We start from the raw sequence: 19,286 nt of genomic DNA on the forward strand, positions 1-19,286 counted from the left end.
AAATGAATACATTCTGCCTAACCTGTGCTAAAAGTGCTCTGTATGTGCTTAACTGAACCCTTCAACACGTTCACACTCTCCTAGTTCTGAGCCTTGCTGTTCAGTCACACTACCCAGATAGAGTTTGACTAGTCATTTGTGTCTTTCCCTGTTCCCTGTTCACCAAAATATTGTGCCTTCTCAGGATTATGTGGACGGATTTGTCCACAGGGCTGATTCTGAATATTCATCTTCACACCGGGACCTTTTACTTTAACCTAGTCTGGGGCTTCCTCTCTCTTGCTGCCATAACTACTCCTCCTCCGGCCTCCTTGCCTGTTCCTTGTGGTTCCTCCAGCTTCTTCTGCCTGCCTTTCGCTGACCTGGCCTCCTCCTGTTTCCTTTCTGATCTATCTAACTTGGGGAGGTTTCACCTTCTCCTCTATATCTTCCTCACATTTTGACTGTACCACTTCCTCCCCAATACCACCTTCACCTATTGATATTAATACCATCTCATTGAAAACTTCCTTATCAGATGTTACCGCCTCCTCGTACTCCTTCCCCTCTCGCTTCCAGCACCACCTCATCGCCAGTCCTCAAATCCCTCTCCAACTCTCTCTAATCTGCCTGCAAACTCCTCCTTCTCCAACAATACAGACTGACGGAACCCTTTCCATTATATAGGCCCGTGGACCCTACTCCTGGCCTAGACTCTTTGTAAGGGTCTATAGATGTGGTATTGGATTGGCGAGGGCTTGTAATTGGTATGGCAGTACAGCCGACTGGTGTGACTTCCTTATCAAAGACACAAGTCTTTAAAGGCCAGGTCTGCTATTTTGGAATCGTTCCGACTGTTGCCCGACTGTTGGAAAAGTATATTCACATCACCTTTGTCATTTCCATTGACTCTGCTCGGGAAGTCTATGAATCTTTGAATCAGCAAACTCCTGAACCTTTGCAAGAAGTGTGACACGCCCACAATCTTTGGGTAAGTTGCACCTAATTCTCGTGTTTGCATCCGCGGGCGACAAGGGTTCCCCCAAGCCATCTTTGCAGTAAGATGGTGTGTACATCTGCAGCTTGCCTGTGGTCCCTGGGTGAGTAGCTTAGCTTTTCTGCATCTTCCACTGCAGATCAAATAGATCACATGAAGTACTTCACGGAGGCTCTGATGTAATCTTAGGGGTTTGGTTTAGTGTGTGGGAAGGGTTAAAGTTCGCTTAACTGTCCCCTAAGCAGTTTTTTGGAGGCCTTGAAGCAGCCCCAGCGTCTGGGGGCCTGTTAGGGAGATTTGTGTACAACCCTCTGGCGAGGTATGTATAACCATCTAAGACGTGGTGTGATGTTCCCAAGTTAAAAGGTAAACCAACCCTCTCTACAGTAGGTAGTGTGGCAGAGCTGTCAGACTTAACTCCAGGGAGAAGTTGGCCGACACAGAGATGTCTACTAGTCCACACAGTTAACCAAAGAAACCACACCACACTGGTATACTCAAAAATATGAACCTCTATTAAGTCACACATAACTATATCTATGAATGCAAATAAGTAGACGTAACGCATAGCAGAAATACACTGTATGTATGAAAATAGTACATTTTCAATGAAGACACTCCTCACATCATGCTAAAAGACAAGCCCGCTATCTAGTGATAGGCACGGAACATATAGTGACAAAGGCAGGGGGAGAAGAGGAGGATAACAGACCTTCCGCAGTATAAAAGTCAGAAATGGGAACAAATTGCCAAAAACTAGCAGTCTCAATATTACTAACCTTTAGGGCACAATATTATGGATAATAGAAATTTGCATCTCACGGTAAATCTAAGATGTAGAGGGAGGAAAATGGAAAAACACAACACAGAGCAGGAGGCCATCAAAAGTGAAGATACATTTAGAGTAATCGCATCAGTAATTTGAATTCCTACAGAAAAATACATAGTCATTCTAAAAAGAAAAGAGATACATTGCAACAGGACCTTCTCAGAGGCCGGAATGTAATACAGGACTTTAGAAATACGTATAAAATCACTGGCCCAAGCTATAATTCCGATTGTTGGCCTAAAACGCACAGGACCCAAGGCGGATACAGGAACAATGACCCGGGGTAGGTAAATCCCTCCAAGGCCGCTTTCAGAAGAGCTTCTGGTGAGTTAAAAGTTCCCCATAGGAATTAATGGGTCAAAGTCAGTAGGCAAACCAGTGGTTATGGGGAAAATTAAGGTAAGTCCCAGTTCTACTACAAAGGTGCAGGGATGGCATCAACCAGCCCATGGGAACGCCTGAGGAGACCCTCAAGAGGAGATCCAGTGCTTGATTTTAGAGGAAGCCTATCTAGAAGGATATGTATCCAAGCAGGAGCAGCCCCAATGCAAATGAATGGGAAAACACCAATTGAAGGACACTTGCAGAGATCCTCAACCACACAATACCTCTGAGGTTAATTATCTCATATAAGACACCCATCTAGGGCCGAGATGTAAGTACTCCCAGTGGTGGTTCCCGAAAAGGCTGTTCAGGAAGCCTGATACAACCCAGTGAGTAACACTGTTCTTTACAAAGTGCTGTTTTTATAGTGTGTTTGTGTTCGCTGTTCTGGTGTTTACTGATCCATCCAGCCCACCATGGGGCTGGATGGATCAGTATTCCTGTGCAGTCCAACTAAATCCATTTCTTTCCAGCCCTTCTGAACCATGCCAAACTATGCATATCGTTTGAACATGTGATTTCAACAAGTTCTCACAGCTCATCTCCATGCTCCTGTTAAAGGTGCATGTGCGATTGTGTAACCCCCCTATCGAGGTCTAATGGCTTACCACTTTGTTTACAAGGGACTGCAGTTTTCCCTGGAAGAATGAAGTGGTCGGGCTTGCTAGAGGAAGGGAAGAAGTCAGAAATTTAGCTAGCATAGTTCTGGTTAGGTTTCATCTTAAATTGGATGGGTATAAAGTTATGTGCCTGAGCCCCTCTGGCCCAGAACTCCTAACCCTCAGTCTATTTCTGGTGGTCATCTTTTGTGCCTCTTAACCATAAGTGAAGATATTAACCGCTCTGTGTACCAAACATTAACATACTGTACTGCACTCCTAACAGATCTGTTGACCCTGTTTGCATTTAAGTCTAATCAGGTAACACTTTTGTCTGTTTTCCCACGTACCTTTGATATTTGATGCACAAACCCACCTTTGTAATGCTAGGTTTGGAACTTTGGGGTTGCACATTGATGCCTGTCTCCTTGTTGGCCCTCAGATTAGAAAAAGACACCTTATCTCATTACGCTTTGAAAAGTTCCTTGAAACTCAGGCAATTGTACTTTGCATAGAATCTCCTAGTTCCTACTAATGTCTGGCACTCTCCTCACCTTAGGTTGACATGATGGAGTGGCTGCAGGTTCTGGGCTTACCCCAGTACCACAAGAAACTGGTGGAGAATGGCTATGACTCCATCAGCATTGTCACCGATCTGACCTGGGAGGACCTGCAGGAGATCGGCATCAACAAGCTGGGTGAGCATGTCATGGCAGAGAATTGGGAAGAGGAAACTGGGGGGGAAAAGGAACGGGAGGGATACTGAACAATTGAAAAAGGAAGAATACTTTGCGTTAGTGCGAGACTGAGAAAGGGGCAAGGGGAGAGTGAGAAAAAGGAAGACCTGAGTTGGGGAAGAGGCAAGAGGTTAAAGGACAGGTGAGACTGAAAAGAGGGCAACAAGAGGAGAGGACAGAAATTGGAGAGTTGAGATTGAGGTTGAGTGCAACATAGAGAAACAATGGCACATAACTTGCGGTGGGTGAAGGGTGGGACACAGAAAATGGAGAGCAGGATGAAAAATGAAAGATGGAGGCAGAGACAAAGATGAGGGAAACAATTAGGAAGGGATGTGGGACAGTAGACAGATACAGAGAGACGAGGAGTGGAGACACAGATGGCAACACATGATGAAAAGGTAAGGCTGATCGGAGATTGTTGGATGGAGAAGGTTGGTGGAGAAGAGTAAGGGTGGTTAGAAGAGTGAGCATGGATAGTGTTAAAATGTGTTATTTGTATATTATACTGTGAATGTCACCACCATACTGGTCTCACATCTTTGAGCCATGCCAGTGTAGAGGCAAATTGTGACCCCGGCCCCGGTTGACATCCGACTGTGATATGTGTGGGTGAAAACAAAATTAGGCCAAAGAATGTGGGGAAAGGGAAAGAATGGGAAAAGTTGGAGACAAACATGTACATACTTAACTCACAACATGTAGGGAAATGAAAACTTAAGGGTGAGCTTTGGGATGACTGTATAGTTTTGAGTGTTTTGAACCAGAAGTAAATATAATCAAAAGAAGGGACAAAAGCTTTGCTTGTTGGCTGGTAGAACCCTTGTGGTGGTGGTGGTATTACGTTAAGATGAAATGTGAAATACTATTGCAGATATGCATTGCCCCTATGCCCAATGAATCAGTGCAAATTTACACTGTTACATGTATATATTACAAATACGGTTTTACTGCATGTGCCCTTTATGTAGTCACAATAAGACATAATTATTTTTTGAGGGACTGCTGCACCAATAATTGCTTTAGAAAGTTATTTTATTCTCCAAGTACCAAGAAAATATCTTGCTCAACTTTTATGGCACGGTCATAAGTGCAAAATCAATTTATGTGAACAAAAACTCTGTTCTCATTCTTCTCAACATACATTTCCCAATGCCGTTATACAAAAAGCTCAAAGAATACCCTTGACATAAATGTTAGGAAATCCTACTCTGGTAAAAATACCAAGTAGAGCCTTATTCACTGCCTGAGCAGTAACGGTTCTCGTTGGAATAGCTTAAGGATAACCTAGTGTCATTGTCCATTACAAACAATATAAAATGGTTGCCGGAAGATGTTGGAGGGTCTAGGGGACCAACAATGCGCATCCCCACCCTCTGAAAAGTGAATCCGACAACTGGGAGCGGTACTAAAGGTGCCACATTCTTGGCTCCACTTTTATCAGGTAACTGGCAAGTGTGGCAACTCCTATAATGTTTCTCAACCTCTGCACCCCTATTGGGCCAGTAGAAGTACAATGGTATCCTCTCCTTGGTCCTTTTTGAACTCAAATGACCAGCGACAGGGACTTCATGTGCTAATTGTAGGAATTTAGATCTCATTTCTTGGGGCACCACCAGTCTCCTTAGGTCCCCTAGATTCCATAGGCTCACTATAAAGGAGGCCATCCTCCCAGTAAAGCCTATGCTTCCCAGGGTATTGCACACCTTCTAGAGAGGGATACTCTATCTGTCTCCTACTGAAGTCTGTCCTTGAGGGTCCATCTTCCACAAGACAAGTCTGCAGCTCAGGATAGGCTCTAGGATCCACATCTTCCAGACAGGGATGAATCTACTCCACCTCTGACTCATCAGAAAATGGTTCTTCTGGGGACTTTTCTGGCACCAACTCAGCCTCAGCTGGTGGTTGGGTCACAGGTGTGACCTCGAGTTTCTCTTCTACAGGAACTCTCTTCTTTGAGGAGGTTTTGGGCTTAAGCCCCTTATTTGCTTTGGAGACTCTGGGTTTCACCTTGGTCTCAGTTGGAAGGTCTCTTAAGGTTGCCTCCCGTGCTTTCCTTGTCAGCTCCCTTCTCTTCGTCCGAGGCTTTCGGGTGCTGGAAACTACACCCATGGCCTTCATGTCATTGCCTGAAAGTTCCCTACCAGGCACTTCAGACTGGACACTAACAGTGATTTGTACAGTCATGTCATTACATTTAATGATAGCTGGCAGTATTGGACACATTTGGACTGGACCTCCTGCTAGCTTGGTAAGCCTTTTGGGAGCCTTAGCAACTTATTCAGGCTGACAGAAACTTTCATCTACCACAGTTATGTTGGCCCAAGTGTCTCTAATGGCAGTGGTGTCCTGACCATTAACAAGCACACTGTCTTTATAATACTCTTTGGTATTATCAGGAATGGAATTACGGACTTCAATATTCTGTTGTTCCCACAGTCCCAGAAATACTAATGAAACTCTAGCTTGAACACCAATGGGTTCTTCAGCTGGAGTGTGAAGGCTAGCACCTGTCATTGGTATGTCCACATCATGTGTGAATGGTAAGCTGACAGAGGGGATCCCTGAAGGTTTACCCTTACATCTGGGATCTCGTTTCACATGGTCACCAGACCCATAAACCACACATTTCCCAAATGTCTTCTGAAATGGGGGTTTCAGGTAACCTCCCTCTGGTTTAGGCCAAGAGGTTTCACTAGCCCTATAAGGTTGTTAAGGGGGATATCTACCCTTATGTGTGTTGCCTTCTTTTAGGGGGTGATTTTTGAAATGATCCTTCTAATGTGTGTTATGCTTCTTCCCATCATCTTTCTTGTGTTGAGCCCCAGAATCCTTGTGAGTAGATCTGTTGGCCACCCACAAGTCAGCAGCTAGTGCTAGGTTCTTAGGGTCCAGTTCCTTATAGTCAGGAAGCTGCTGTCTCAGCTCTGCGGAACAGGCATCAAAAATACTTTCTCGCATGAAGAGACATCTCAAACTATCATAAGTGATCACTGTCTAGCCCTTAATACACACATCTAAGTGTTTCAGGCTTTCACACTAAACAGTTTTAGGTATTGGGAAGGGGTCTTCCCAAACATGGCTATGAGAGCAGTTCTTACCAACTGGTAATCCTGGCCATCAGCATCATACAACTCCATCACAGCCATTCTGGGGGAGCTTAGAGATTACCCACGGAACAAACTCACTTTCACATATACCTTGCGCTTTACATGTAAACTCAAATGTTCCCAGCCAATCCAGAATAGCATCATACACACTTGTACACACTCACCAAATCCTTTGGGAGGCGAGGTTTCTTGAACCTGGAGGTGAAGACTCTGTAAATGAAGAGGAGTCAAGAGATCGCTTTTTCATATCCAACTCATGCTGCATCTCTTTCTCTCAGAGTTGCAGTTCCTTCCTCATTTCTTTCTTGCATTACAGATTGGATCTCCAGTTTTCTGTATTCAAACTGTATTTTCATTTCTTATAATTCTAGAATCATCTTTACTGACATGTTAGACATAGGTAGTGTCACGACCCTCGCCCAAAACCCCCTCTGGCAAACCCATTGGCCAGGTGGAGTCAGGACTCGGGCCTCTAGAGCCTGGCATCCTCTTCAAAAGCCCTTATGGCGCCAGGCTCATACACCATGAAAAACAATGTGCTTGGGAACTACTTTATTGTATTGTCAGCCAACATGGAGGCATCCACATAGCTTGGTTCCCAAGAACCAAGCTATGCGATCTAGTTTTTTGGGTGTGGCAGCCTAGGGACTACTTTACCTGGACTATTTTGTTGGGGCTATTTAAACCACACCCAAGCAAGACAACACGCTTCGCGTTACTTTGCAGCTTGCAACGTGACGCTCACCGTGTCCAGCTATTCCCTCGAACCTCAGAGAAGCAGAACCTGCAAGGAGACAAAAGGAACATCATTAGCAGCAGCATCTTACCTGCAGTCTTCATATTTAAACACTCGCAGCTTCCTCGAATCTGCACGCCTCCCGGACAGAACGACCCGAAAGAGGAAGATAGAGGCAACATTAAAGAAAGCAGCATTGACATTTACAAATTATGAACTGCTCAAAAGGCTTACCTGGCTGGTCGACCTCTCGGCTGGCACCACTCCGGACATTTCACTCGCGCTGAAGAACACCGCGACCTACAAGGAAGGAAAACACAGGTTAGCAAAGGCAAGACTTTGCCACGCTGCGCATAGCGCTTACTTACCGCATCATAGCGCTCTTAATGTGCCATCATTTACCAGCGGGGCTCAACCAAGCCAGTTCACCGCTCTGAATCTCCACATACCTAAGGGAGAAAAAAAGAGACATTTTAAACAAAGAAAGGCATGCAGGATAGCAACAAAACTAAAGAACAGCAATAAGACCTACCTGACCAATATCAAACGGGCCGGCGTCAGTGAAGTAACTGGACCGCACTCGCCCATGAAAGACAACGCGCTCCTGCAAAGAAGGCAGTACGGAGAGCATGCCTAATTCTACCACAAGGTGAGGAGAGGGTGCCAGAGGGACTGAAATCATACGGGGTGGAGGGAGGATACTTACCCCAGTCGGTCAGTCTTGAAAACAGTCCCTCCTGTATTTTCAGGCAGAACCTTCCCCACAGACCATACCAGTGAGTAACCCGGCTGGGTGGCGTCCCTGTGGATACCAGGTGAGCGTAACAGGGTAGGGGTGAGGTTAGGAGATTTGGAGGTGGATTATCAATCAGTTAGTATTCACATCATCATCATCCACTTCACTTTCTGGAAGATGAGGGCTAAGAGTTCTACTTTGTCCATCATTATTATCCAGATCAATTCTGCGAGTAGGGGTTATGGGCCTTCTCCCAGTTACTTAGTGATCCAACAAACTTTGGATCAGTTCAGCCTTCTTTGCTTTCGTACTATGGAATTTTTCTTTACACATTTCTTGCAGTTTTCCAACAGTAAGAATAATAAGAGTTTTTGCCTTATAGTTTTCCATAGTGGACATCATTTAGTACTTAACAGTATAGTAACTAGCCTTGTGGATGGATTCTTTGAAAACAATACAACCAGGAGTCAATGTAACCCAATCTACACAAATTCAACTAGTGTAACACCAGTGTTAGGGGAGTTTTCCTAAAGTCCACTTAAGGTAAGACTTCATAAAATGATCCCAATGGTATACAGGTCGCCAACTCTTAGTATCAGTCTGTACTACTCATGAAACCTTGGTACAGTGACAGAGCAGTCCGGCTGATCATAAGAGCAAGATGTGAGCTGTAGGTAAGTACACTGCACCCAGTTAGTACAGTAGTCCATAGAAACACTTACACCAATATTTATATTAAAATATATATTTATTATTTACACAAGGAATATCTTAAAATACTTATATCACTTAACCAACACACATAAGATTACTCAGCCCTACAGATAAGGGGTGTAATCAGCCACTTTTACTCCCTACAAATAGTCAAATACTCCCAAAAAATAAAAATAGAGATTACAAATACTCCCAATAAAAATGGGAAATGAACATGTAGGAGCTTGTGCCCTTGCTTTCACCCAAACAGATGCATGGGTGTATTTGGACTAGTAGTTTGTGTAGTACCACAGGAAGAAAGGACTATAATTATGGAACCTTTCAAATGTATGTTTTAATGTGCATGAATAACTTGGTGGAAAGAAGTATTTCTCACAAAAATACTTGTTTTTACAATTTGACATATTTTTACTCATTTATAAAATACTCTCATTGGGGACGGGACTTGTGTATTTACTCCCTAAAAAAGAATTTTTCGCTCAAGTTTCAAAAATAGGGAGTAAAATACTCCCACTTCAAAATCCTATCTGGAGCACAGGGATTACTTATAAATACTTGTCAAAGGCCACTGCTTAGTTAGTAATTGCTCGCGGTTCAATTGTTAGAGTTTGACACTAATGACAGTTCTGCCGTGTTATCGGTATTACCGCACACTCGCGCACAGACAAAGATATATACGGGAATTGTATTTAGTTAGCAAAACCACATAAGATAACGTTTCATGGGAAGGAAAACAGTTGGATAGTCAAACAGCAGCAGAGTTTAAGGTTCTAGAGGCAGTTTCAGAGCAAACTAACACTTTTAAAGTCCGATCCCCAACTCTATGTAAAAGTCCGTTCGTAGAGGGCTCAAAGTCTTACGAAGCAGCCGAACAGCAAAAGGTCAGTTAAGGATGCTAGAAATGACAACTTGAAAAGGGACACAAGCCCGCAGCTTGGGTCAGAGGCAAGAGTGGACACCCTGGACACCTCTTCGTGCACTCGAACACTCTGTAGCGACTTCATGGTTTAAGGTAAGCAATACCTTTTTACACCACCGTACCTTAGGTTAGAAGAAATGTTCGTGGCTGGATTCTCCACTGTGTAACAGCGATGGACCTGGTCTCCAGATTCCTTGGTCTGGTGATGAAAGGCAGGACAATGAACGTGATATCTCAGCAGCAGTCTTGAGAGAGAACCTCTGGAACGGATTTCATCAGCTTCTCTGGCCAGTCTGCGGTGTTGGTGCTTTTTCTGCAGAATCAAAGGACATAATACGTCCGATTCCTGCACTCTGGTGAGGGGACCTTGATGAGCCAGATTGTGTCGCTGGAGGTTCACCTGGAGCTCAGCAAAGACTTGGACAGATTCGGCATCAGCAAGATGTTTCACTACAAATAGCTTAGAGGTCTCCTGGTATTCGCGGTCTTCATCTCTGGAAAGGCACAGTTATAGAAAGGCAAAGCACCTCGGAAGATGGCTCAGATTGTAGTTTGTCTCAGGGTTGGTTGGTTCCACCAACCAAAGGGAAGGAGTCGTCCTCTTCAGAGCTCCTCTGTCACATAGAAAATGGGGTCAGGACAGCAGTGGTCGCTTCAGGGTGTTGCAAAGGGTCTGCAGGTGTCTCTGGTTGTCTCCTTCGCAGGTTATTTCAGTTTCAAGTGGTTGTCTTGCCTTTCACTTCAGAAACCTCACCTTTTATTCAGTTTCAGCTGGTGGCTGTCCAATCAGGGCAGCCAGACTCCCAGTGGGAGCTTGTTCCATTCAGGCACTCAGGCAGACAAAGAGCAGGGGAGTGAATAACTCCTCCCCCACTTCCTGCCTGCCCAGACACACTAGAGCCTAGGCAGGGATACCCAAGGGTACCCGCCAAAGGCAAAACACAAACACAGACCTCCCCTTCCCAAAATGGTAGACGAGGGGCTAACAAAGAACAACCACGCTAGAAATGGTGAAAAACGAAAAGAGCCACAAGGTTAGTACTTAGGTGACCCTATTGTGCACAACCGGGACTGTGACTACAGTCTGCGGTAAAAAAAAAAAATAGCCCAGCCCAATAGTTGGTAGAACAAGTTCACTGCCACCAGCCACCATAGCTAGAAGGTTGTCTATGTGACTAAAAAGTCACAGGAGCAGAGAGAAGGGGGATACTAGGTATCCCATTAGCACGTCACATAAGGTGGTGTGTGCTAATCTCTCATAGTGTAATTTTTTTTAGGAGGTATACATAGTATCCCTCTATCCTTAAGAACTGTAGTTACTTGAGGATAAAGAAAATAATGTCAAAGGAGAACCCAAAGAGTTCCCAGCAACACTGCCCATAAGGAGCTGTGCGTTGCAAAAGTAAAACACAGATGCCTTAAAAGAGATATGGCGGAAAGTAGACTCCATAGTAAAGGTACAACACAGAGAACAGTGTTTTAAAAGACGGAGCACATAAGAATGAATGAGTGGGAAAAGGCTCCACTCATTCAGGATATAAAGGAAAAGGCCCCGAAGTCCAGCAAAAAGTGCTAGGGGACTCACTAGGAAAGGGGAAGAGGCATAACAATGATAAATCTCCCTAACACTGCCCACAGCATAGATCTTAAAGCCAGAAGTGGAAACTCTAGTGAGGAAGTCTCCAGGAAGGCATGGGTACCCACAAAGACGGCTACTAGAAGCATGGTGGACAAAAGATGAAGGCAGCACAGCAGCACGCGATCCTAGGATGGGGACAATGGCTGGGTGCATCCTCAGACGTCCTAAGCTGAAAAACTGTCAGGGTGGTGAAGCCTCATGGCCACCATGAACACCAGCAGCAACACATAGCTAAGCAGATGATTCTGGCGGGAAACAACCTAGAAAACATTGCCAAAGTAGAGAGCTCGACCCAACAGATGTGGGGAGATGGCAGTAGTCTTCAAGAAGCCCGGACTGGTCTTCCAGAAGTGAAAATCTTAAACCGGGATATGCCCAAACTACTGCTCTTAGCCAATATCAGCAAGTAAGGGCTTTAAAAGGGGCAAAAACGCAGGAAGCATGGGAAAACTCCTTAAGCAGGTCCCAAATTGCAGGAACAAAGCAGCAAAAGAGAGGAGGAAATGCATGACAAAGCTTAAATTCCCAATCACAAAGGCCTTTGCCAGCCCTGCCAATCACTAAACGGGGCGGTAGGGGTCAGATAACCAAAGATTATGATTGGTTGCTGGAACTGTCACTTAGCCAAAGCCAGCTCCACAGGAAGTGAGTGGGAGAGCACAGGAGCCTATACTTGATTAACCCAGTTAGGGCCAATATGGAGAATGCCATTGTGGGCTCACAAAGAGCCCATGTGGTCAGAACGACCATTTTAGGCCACGTTGTGCTCACCCAGAACAAAGGAAGCCCATAAACACAAAATTGCTGGGAGCAGGATAAAAACAAAACATTGATACCCCAATGGCTACCAAAAAGGGACATTGGCCTACCTGTGTAGGGTAATAGTCATCCTAGGGAAATAATGAGGAGCCCGAGAGGCACCCTCAGGACTGGGTGCCTTAGGGGTGACCCAATACCATGTACCTTGAGTAAGGTAAAAATTGTCATATGGTAGGGGAACTTAAGGAGATTTCCCTTTGGCTACCATAAAGAAGTAAATGATTAAAACAACAGAAGGGAGAAAACAGTAAAAAGTTGAGGGGATGTAACAATCGTCCTAAAATCCCCCAAAATAGGTATTCTGACTTAGCAGGTGACACAGGCGTTTTTCATAAACTGAGTGTGGCTAACATGTATTATTTAATTATTTGGGTGGAGTGGTACATGCCACCTTCACGCTGCTTGACAGCCCTCGGTATTTGGAAAGAAGAATTAAAATAAAACACAGGGATGGAAAGAAGTGGGTGTATAATGGGCGAGAGAGACAGAGAAAGAGATTGCATGTGGGGTGACACCCTCGTCGAGGCAAACCGGTTTCCATTAAAACACAGGGGTAAAAAAGGTAGGGTGTTCACTTTTTTCAAAATTGATGTCTGCAAATTGATCCCTGACATGAGAATTTCATTACCAACAGGATAAATGGGGGAATTGGCAGTACCTAGTTAATCCTTCACAAACCCTTTCTAAACCGAGGCAGGATTAATTCAAACCCGTAGAAGCCCACATTCATTTGCACCAACACTGATCTCCAGAATAAGCATTTTTCAAGCAGCATGGAGACGTGCAATTTAGTTAATTCAGTCAAAATATTGCAAAATACCTCTCTCCTGCGATGGGTTTCCAGAGGCAGCTAGGGTGAGCATGTAGCCTTCTATGGGTTTTGGTGCAGGGGTAAAGTAGACAAGGGTATAAACGCCCTTCACCCCCAAATGCAACATTTGCTTCCAACCCAGCAGGTGAGGCTAGACTTTTCATGCCATGTCCTGCCCTTAAGTGGAACATTTGAGAAGTCAATTTACCCAGCTAAAGTGAGGATGTCTAACTGCCAAAGAAACAAGAAAATGGAACACATATTGTTATATTGCTTACTTGCATGTCCCCTAAAGTCTCTTAGGCTGTTCAAAAGTTAATGTCTGGGGTGTTTTATACATTGTTAACACAGTTGTTGTGGAATATGCACAATCTATGAAAATATAAACATTTGAATATTTTTGTATTGGCCAATAACAACAAACAAACGATTGAGTGGGTTTTTATGAATTACTGGAAATAGAAATCTATTGTTATGCTTGCACGTGTTACACTCCAAGTGGGAGCACACTCAAAGCCTATAATGTTTCTAATATTCATGGAATTAACATGTACCAACAATTATCCAGACGTGATTCATCACCAAATCAAAAACATTTGTCAAAGAACCCAAAGATATACTGCTGAAAATGCATTTGTAATCCAAATTCAACTTGAATTTTATCTTAACAAAATTTACATTGAAGAATCATATTATGCCACATATAAAAAATGGAGAAAGAGAAAAAAACCTTAATAGGAGAAAATGAAGTTAGTAATTGAAACAATTAAATACACGTTTCTTGATACATGTACCTATACAAAGTTTTTTGATGATTGCAAGATGGCCAACGGAAAGGAGAGGACGTCATGTCGGTGCTCTCCCTCTGTACCTCCATGAAGCAGTAAACTTTGGCGCCTCCAAGCACATGAAAACCCCTCCACGGTGGCTGTCGTGACCACTGGTTACGGGCCTGCAACTAACAGCAAGTAGGGAAATTGACGATGCTTGTGAAAGACGCACAGAATCCTGAGTGACGGCGAGCCACCGGGTGGGGTCAGAGCAGAGAACTGCCATGCAGCCAGAGATCCCCTTGGGGAGCACCCGGGGATGGGTGGGCCGATCATACGGTGAGAGGTGTACCAGGGCCCGCCGGTAGCGAAGGCAGCACAGCAGTGGAGTCTGCGGGAGCCGGGAGAGAAGCCGGACACCAGCAATGAGAAGACCCCCATGGGGAAAGTGGTGCTGCGGACAAAGTGGGGCCAGGGACTGCGGCGGGCCCCCTGTCCCACCCACTCGGCCCTGTGTGTACGTTGAGAAACGGGCAGCGTGGCCTGTGGAGGCTGAAGGAGGCTGCAGGTAGAAGGAGGCTGGGAGGAGAAGTGCACCCTGCCGGTGACACCAGGAGACTAAGGCAGCAGTGCCCCAGACCCCACATACAAGCTGGCACACAGGAGGACATGGGGGCTCTGGCGACCTCAAGACATGCTCACAGCAGGAGCAGGCTAGTGTGAGGGAGCAGGGCGGGAGCTCAAGGCAGTCTACCTGCAGCAGTTGGGGGCAAATAAAGGCCTTGCATGCAGATCTGAAGGCAGTGAATTAGACTGCCTACTTCAACCCTGGTGTATCGATGCTGATTGAAGGAGGACCTCCACCAGGGGACTTGGGACTGGAGGTGGATAAGAGGTGAGCTTCAGTGTTCCACCTGGGGCTGTGTGAGGCCCGGGGAGCAAGGAGTTTCCTGCAGGCACCTGGAGAGCCCCGGGGAGGAGAGGGATCGGCGGGGGTCCGGACGATGTTGCGTCTGAAATCGAAGGCAGTACAGGGGAGATCGAGCGTTACCCGTCCGCAAACCCCAGCCCCCAAGTCATAGGAGGGGGGGGCCTTCAGCGGTGCTGGAGATGGAAGATGGCAGGAGCAGGGCACAATGGAGGATTAGATCCCCCTCCGGGACGCAGCCTCCTGGAGCTGGTGCTGACGCCATGGCAGCAAGTAAGAAAGAACCTGTAAAATGTCTGAAGTACTTCCAGGAAAGACTTGCAGCTTCTTTTCAGGATCAGTTCACTGCGCTAAAAGAAAAGATCAAACAATCTACCAGAAGCTGAAAGCAGAAATTTGGAAATTGGAAGAGAGAATGGACACTACAGAACGGGCCATGCAGGACCTTACGGGTGATGCTAAAGAGACAGACGAAGCCTTGGACCACCTGGCGGTTCGATTGCAAAATCTGGAAATCCAGTGTGAGGATCTGGAAAACAGGTCACAAAGGTCCAATATCAATACAAAGAGTCTTCCCAAGGATATTGTGAACAAAGATCTCAAGGCCACAAGCCAGCAATGCTTTGGGGGTCTGATCACTGATCTCCCTAGCAAGGAGATAGGAATAGACTGAATCCATAGGTTGGGCCCAAAAAGATCTGAACCTGGGGTCAGACCGCAGGACGTGTGGCTGCCATGACTTCCTACGGCCAAAAATAGATCATTCTAAGAATGGAAAGGGCGGCACAACGTCTCGCAGTCCACGTAATGGGACTCTCCTTTTACTAAGACCTCGTACAATCTACACCACTGAAGAGGATCGTGATGGAGCCGATTACCAAATTCCTGATACTAAAAAGCATTAGATACAGGTGGGCCTTCCCATTTGGTCTACTATTTACGTGGGACTGCAAGCAACAGAGAATTAAAACAGTGGAAGAAGGGGAAAGCATCATGCAGCTCACAGACGAGGACATAAGTGCGAAACCGCCCAGGAAGCCGACTGGGAATAGCAGAAGGAGCTGGGAGTGGGAATTTGAACCGAGGAAGCACAAAGGCAGAGAGGGGGAGCATGATGCATGACCGGCGGAATCACAGGCGGTAGCACCGACCATGGAGGGCCGGTCAACTGATCTTTACTGATCCGAGAGGAAACATGTGCTGAGTTGAAGGAGAAGGCGCTGAAAGAAGAATGGGTTCCCCCAATAAAGCAGCGGAACAGGGAAAAGTGCAAAGGAGGTGACAGTTTGTGAAGGGGTGACATTGGTGAATGCCCCGGAGTTGGGTGGTTGATATGGGGCTATCTTGGTTTCCACGTGGGGTGGCTAGGTCTTCCATGGTGTATTGTGGCTCGGGTATTCAACAGGGTCATGACTGGGGAGTGTGAATCCCTGGGATCCCTTGGATTAGTGATTCGACCAGAGTGGTTGGGATAGGTGGGGGAGGGAGGACTGGGGGTTGGCAGTTTGGGACATTTAGAAGGGATGGGGTGCACAATCTGGGCCGGGGTGGTGCTTTTAAGAGTCAGGCTAATGGGCTGTCCAGAAATGGGAAATGGAAGGTATGGCGAGGTCCTTTAACCGTATAACACTATATATTTATTCACTGCTATCTCCATCTGACTCTCTGGCCTGATTGATACTTTCTTTTGCGTAGTGGTGTCTGTCTTGTCCCTGCGCTTCTATGCCCATGGGCGTCGTTCCAGCACAAATAAACTAAATAAATAAATATAATGTTCGGGGGATGAACATGCCGGTCAAAAGGAAAAAGCTAGCAATGTATCTGAAGGGGGAAAAGGTAGATGTATTATTATTATTGCAGGAGACATACATAAAGAAGCAGGATCGATCGGAGGGGAGGCTCCCTCACTACTCATGCTTATTCCAGGCTAATGCGCAGGGGAAAACATGCAGGGTGCTAGTGGCCTTCAAGGACTGCCTAAATGAACAGGTGTTAAATACACTGGGGGATAAGGAAGGCCGATACCCGTTTGTTAGAGCTTGAATAGAACAACAGTTGTTGACGTTGGCCTCCTTGTTTGCACTCAATAGCGACAAGGGTGGCTTCCTGAGAGGGGTTCTCGCTTTGCCGGGCAAATTTGTAGAAGGGGAGGTCATCTTGGTGGGAGATTTTAACTTGGCCTGGGTTCCACAGGATGACGGAAGCACTGGAGGGCTGAGGTGCATGCCAGCTTCGTCTAAGGGATTGAAAGCAAGGTGTAAGAGGATACATCTCCAGGATGCTGGAGGGTGCTAAAGGGAAACAAACAAGGGTATACATAATACTCACACGTACATCACACAATGTCCCAAATCGGTGACGTAAGGTTGACACCCGGGCTAATAGGGAGGGCGCTTGACTTGGAAATGGGCTCAATGTCGCTATCCAATCATGCCCCTCTGAGAATTATGCTCCGCTCCCCTGGATTTGGATCAAAACTGTGGGTGTGGGGATTTCCCAATGACATTCTGGGGGATCAAGTCCTCACAGAAATAGTGGAAAGAAAGATAAAGCAATACTCAGTGAAAACAACATGCCGGACGTCAGTAGTGCCACAATGTGGGACTCCTTTAAGGCTGTGCTGAGGAGGAACTCATAGTGATAAAGGCCATGCGGGAAAAGCAGTGTACATGGTTGGACAGGGAGCTAGTAGACCTGAGCGAGATCAGACCGGCATTAGTCGCGAAGCAAGCTAGAGGGTTATGAAGGGAATACCAGAACATGCTGGGCCAGCTGGACCTGCTCCGGACTCGCAGATAAGTCCCTTCTGTTTTGCAAAGAGATTATGTCGAGCGAAGCAGCCGTTCCAAGATGGCAGTTTAATACAGAGCTAAAGGCGGCGAGACCAGAGAGGGTTGCAAGGAGGGAAGTGACTTTGACATTTTCAGACCATTACTTTTGTGAGCCTTGGGAAATAAGAAACCTAAGACCGGGGACTTAAGCTGAAGAAACCTGCATTGTGTGTCAGAGGTACCCGGGCTCTTCTGCTTCGATAACCAAGGCGGGGAGGAATGTTTTCCCACTGTTGTACTGTCCTTGGCTCCTACAACAAAGCAGCACCAGTAAAGACAGCACAGCCAGTGATTCAGAGAGACTGATACCAGACCAGCCTGTGTTGTTAGAACCAAGGTTGCAAGCGGCAACATTGTTTGAAGAAATCTAAAGAGAACAGTGTGTGAAACTTATGCGACGAGTGATGTGAATATAATTGAAAACCAGAAGAGTGACTGAACTTTGGAGGCCAAGAAGGATACCATAGGTAGAGTGTTCAGCGCCACATAGGTGCTCATTTGAAGGTCTCTGTTAGCTATCCAACTGGTTGACAACTGTGAGAAAGAAATTTTGAGATTGAAGTGGTCCTGCAACGGGTCAAGCTAAACCCTGTGCACATTCAAAAGTGTTCGATAGTTTAATGCAAACTGGAATTGGTCCGAGCCCGGCTGAGGGAGATTTATTGTGCAAGAGGAAGGATCTGAGCCCGGCAGTGAACCATGAGTCACCTGCGAAATAATATTCTCTGAAAATTGGAAAAGGGGGGGATCTGAGCCCAGAAAAGGGCGATCCACAGTAACGATTGTGATATAAAAGGGATCTGACCCCGGCTGAGGGGATCCAGGGTGAATCACCTGAATTGAGTACTTATAAGAGGAAAGGAACTTTGTGTTTTGTTTTGATACATCAGGCCCTCTGAATCAAGCAACTTTGATTAGTAAAGCGACTTGGGCACAGAAGGCCCTGATGCTAGTAATGAAACTGTATCCTTGTGCCGAAGAAGCCAGAGTGTGTGCGCTTTGCTCGAGTGAACTGCCTTGTCCGTGCTGAAAATGTAGGGAAGCGAGCCAATGACCTGATCATCCCGACATATCATTTTGTGAACATTTCTTTCTTTTTCATGAAAACTACCCCACACTATTTGTATATAGCGGTAAGGATTGTCAATAGTTTATTTTTTTGGTATAGGCCCTTTTACTTTGATGAGACACCACTAGGACTGTATTATTATTATTATTATTTGATGGTCATAGCTTGCTCCCATCTGTAAATTTAGGATTAGATAAGCGTTTATCACACCATTGTTGAAGTTCAATGAACACCCTTGAACTGTGGTCACTTGTGTCTGTCTCTGTCTTACTGTTTATACCAGGCCTTTATTACACCCCCAACCAAGCAGGTTTTGCACTGGGGAGACTAACCTTAGGCAATATCCGGATTGTCTGCCATCTTTTAGAAAAGTCAGATCAAGCAAACACTGGCGGCTGTGCTGGCATTAGATGCTGAAAAGGCATTCCTCTTTCAATCTCTCACTCGCTTGGGTTTCAGGCCAAATTCTGTGCAGTCTATAAGAGCCAACTATAACTCTCATTCAATATGGCTCGCTATCAACGGCCATCTCTCCAGGCAGATTCCTCTTGCCCGGGGAACGAGATAGGGCTGCCCTCTCTCTCTCCGCTCTGTTCCTGGAACCCTTCCTATCGAAAATTCGATCTGTCGACAGGGTGTGCAGGATTAGGTTTGGAGGAGAAACACACAAGATTAGGAC

At 45.8% G+C, this 19,286-nt stretch overlaps 1 protein-coding gene across 3 annotated transcripts in view; it reads left to right on the forward strand.

Moving 5' to 3' along the window:
- CASKIN2 (CASK interacting protein 2) overlaps positions 1–19,286 on the forward strand; it is a 545,439-nt gene that overhangs the window by 403,258 nt on the left and 122,895 nt on the right. For all 3 annotated transcript variants that reach the window (XM_069654797.1, XM_069654799.1, XM_069654800.1), the window contains one exon: positions 3,348–3,486. In XM_069654797.1, coding sequence (XP_069510898.1) covers positions 3,348–3,486 — 139 coding nt within the window. The remainder of the gene's footprint in view (positions 1–3,347; positions 3,487–19,286) is intronic.

Source organism: Ambystoma mexicanum, chromosome 3q (assembly GCF_040938575.1).
Source record: "Ambystoma mexicanum isolate Mex_15411 chromosome 3q, UKY_AmexF1_1, whole genome shotgun sequence".
Classification (NCBI taxonomy): domain Eukaryota; kingdom Metazoa; phylum Chordata; class Amphibia; order Caudata; family Ambystomatidae; genus Ambystoma; species Ambystoma mexicanum.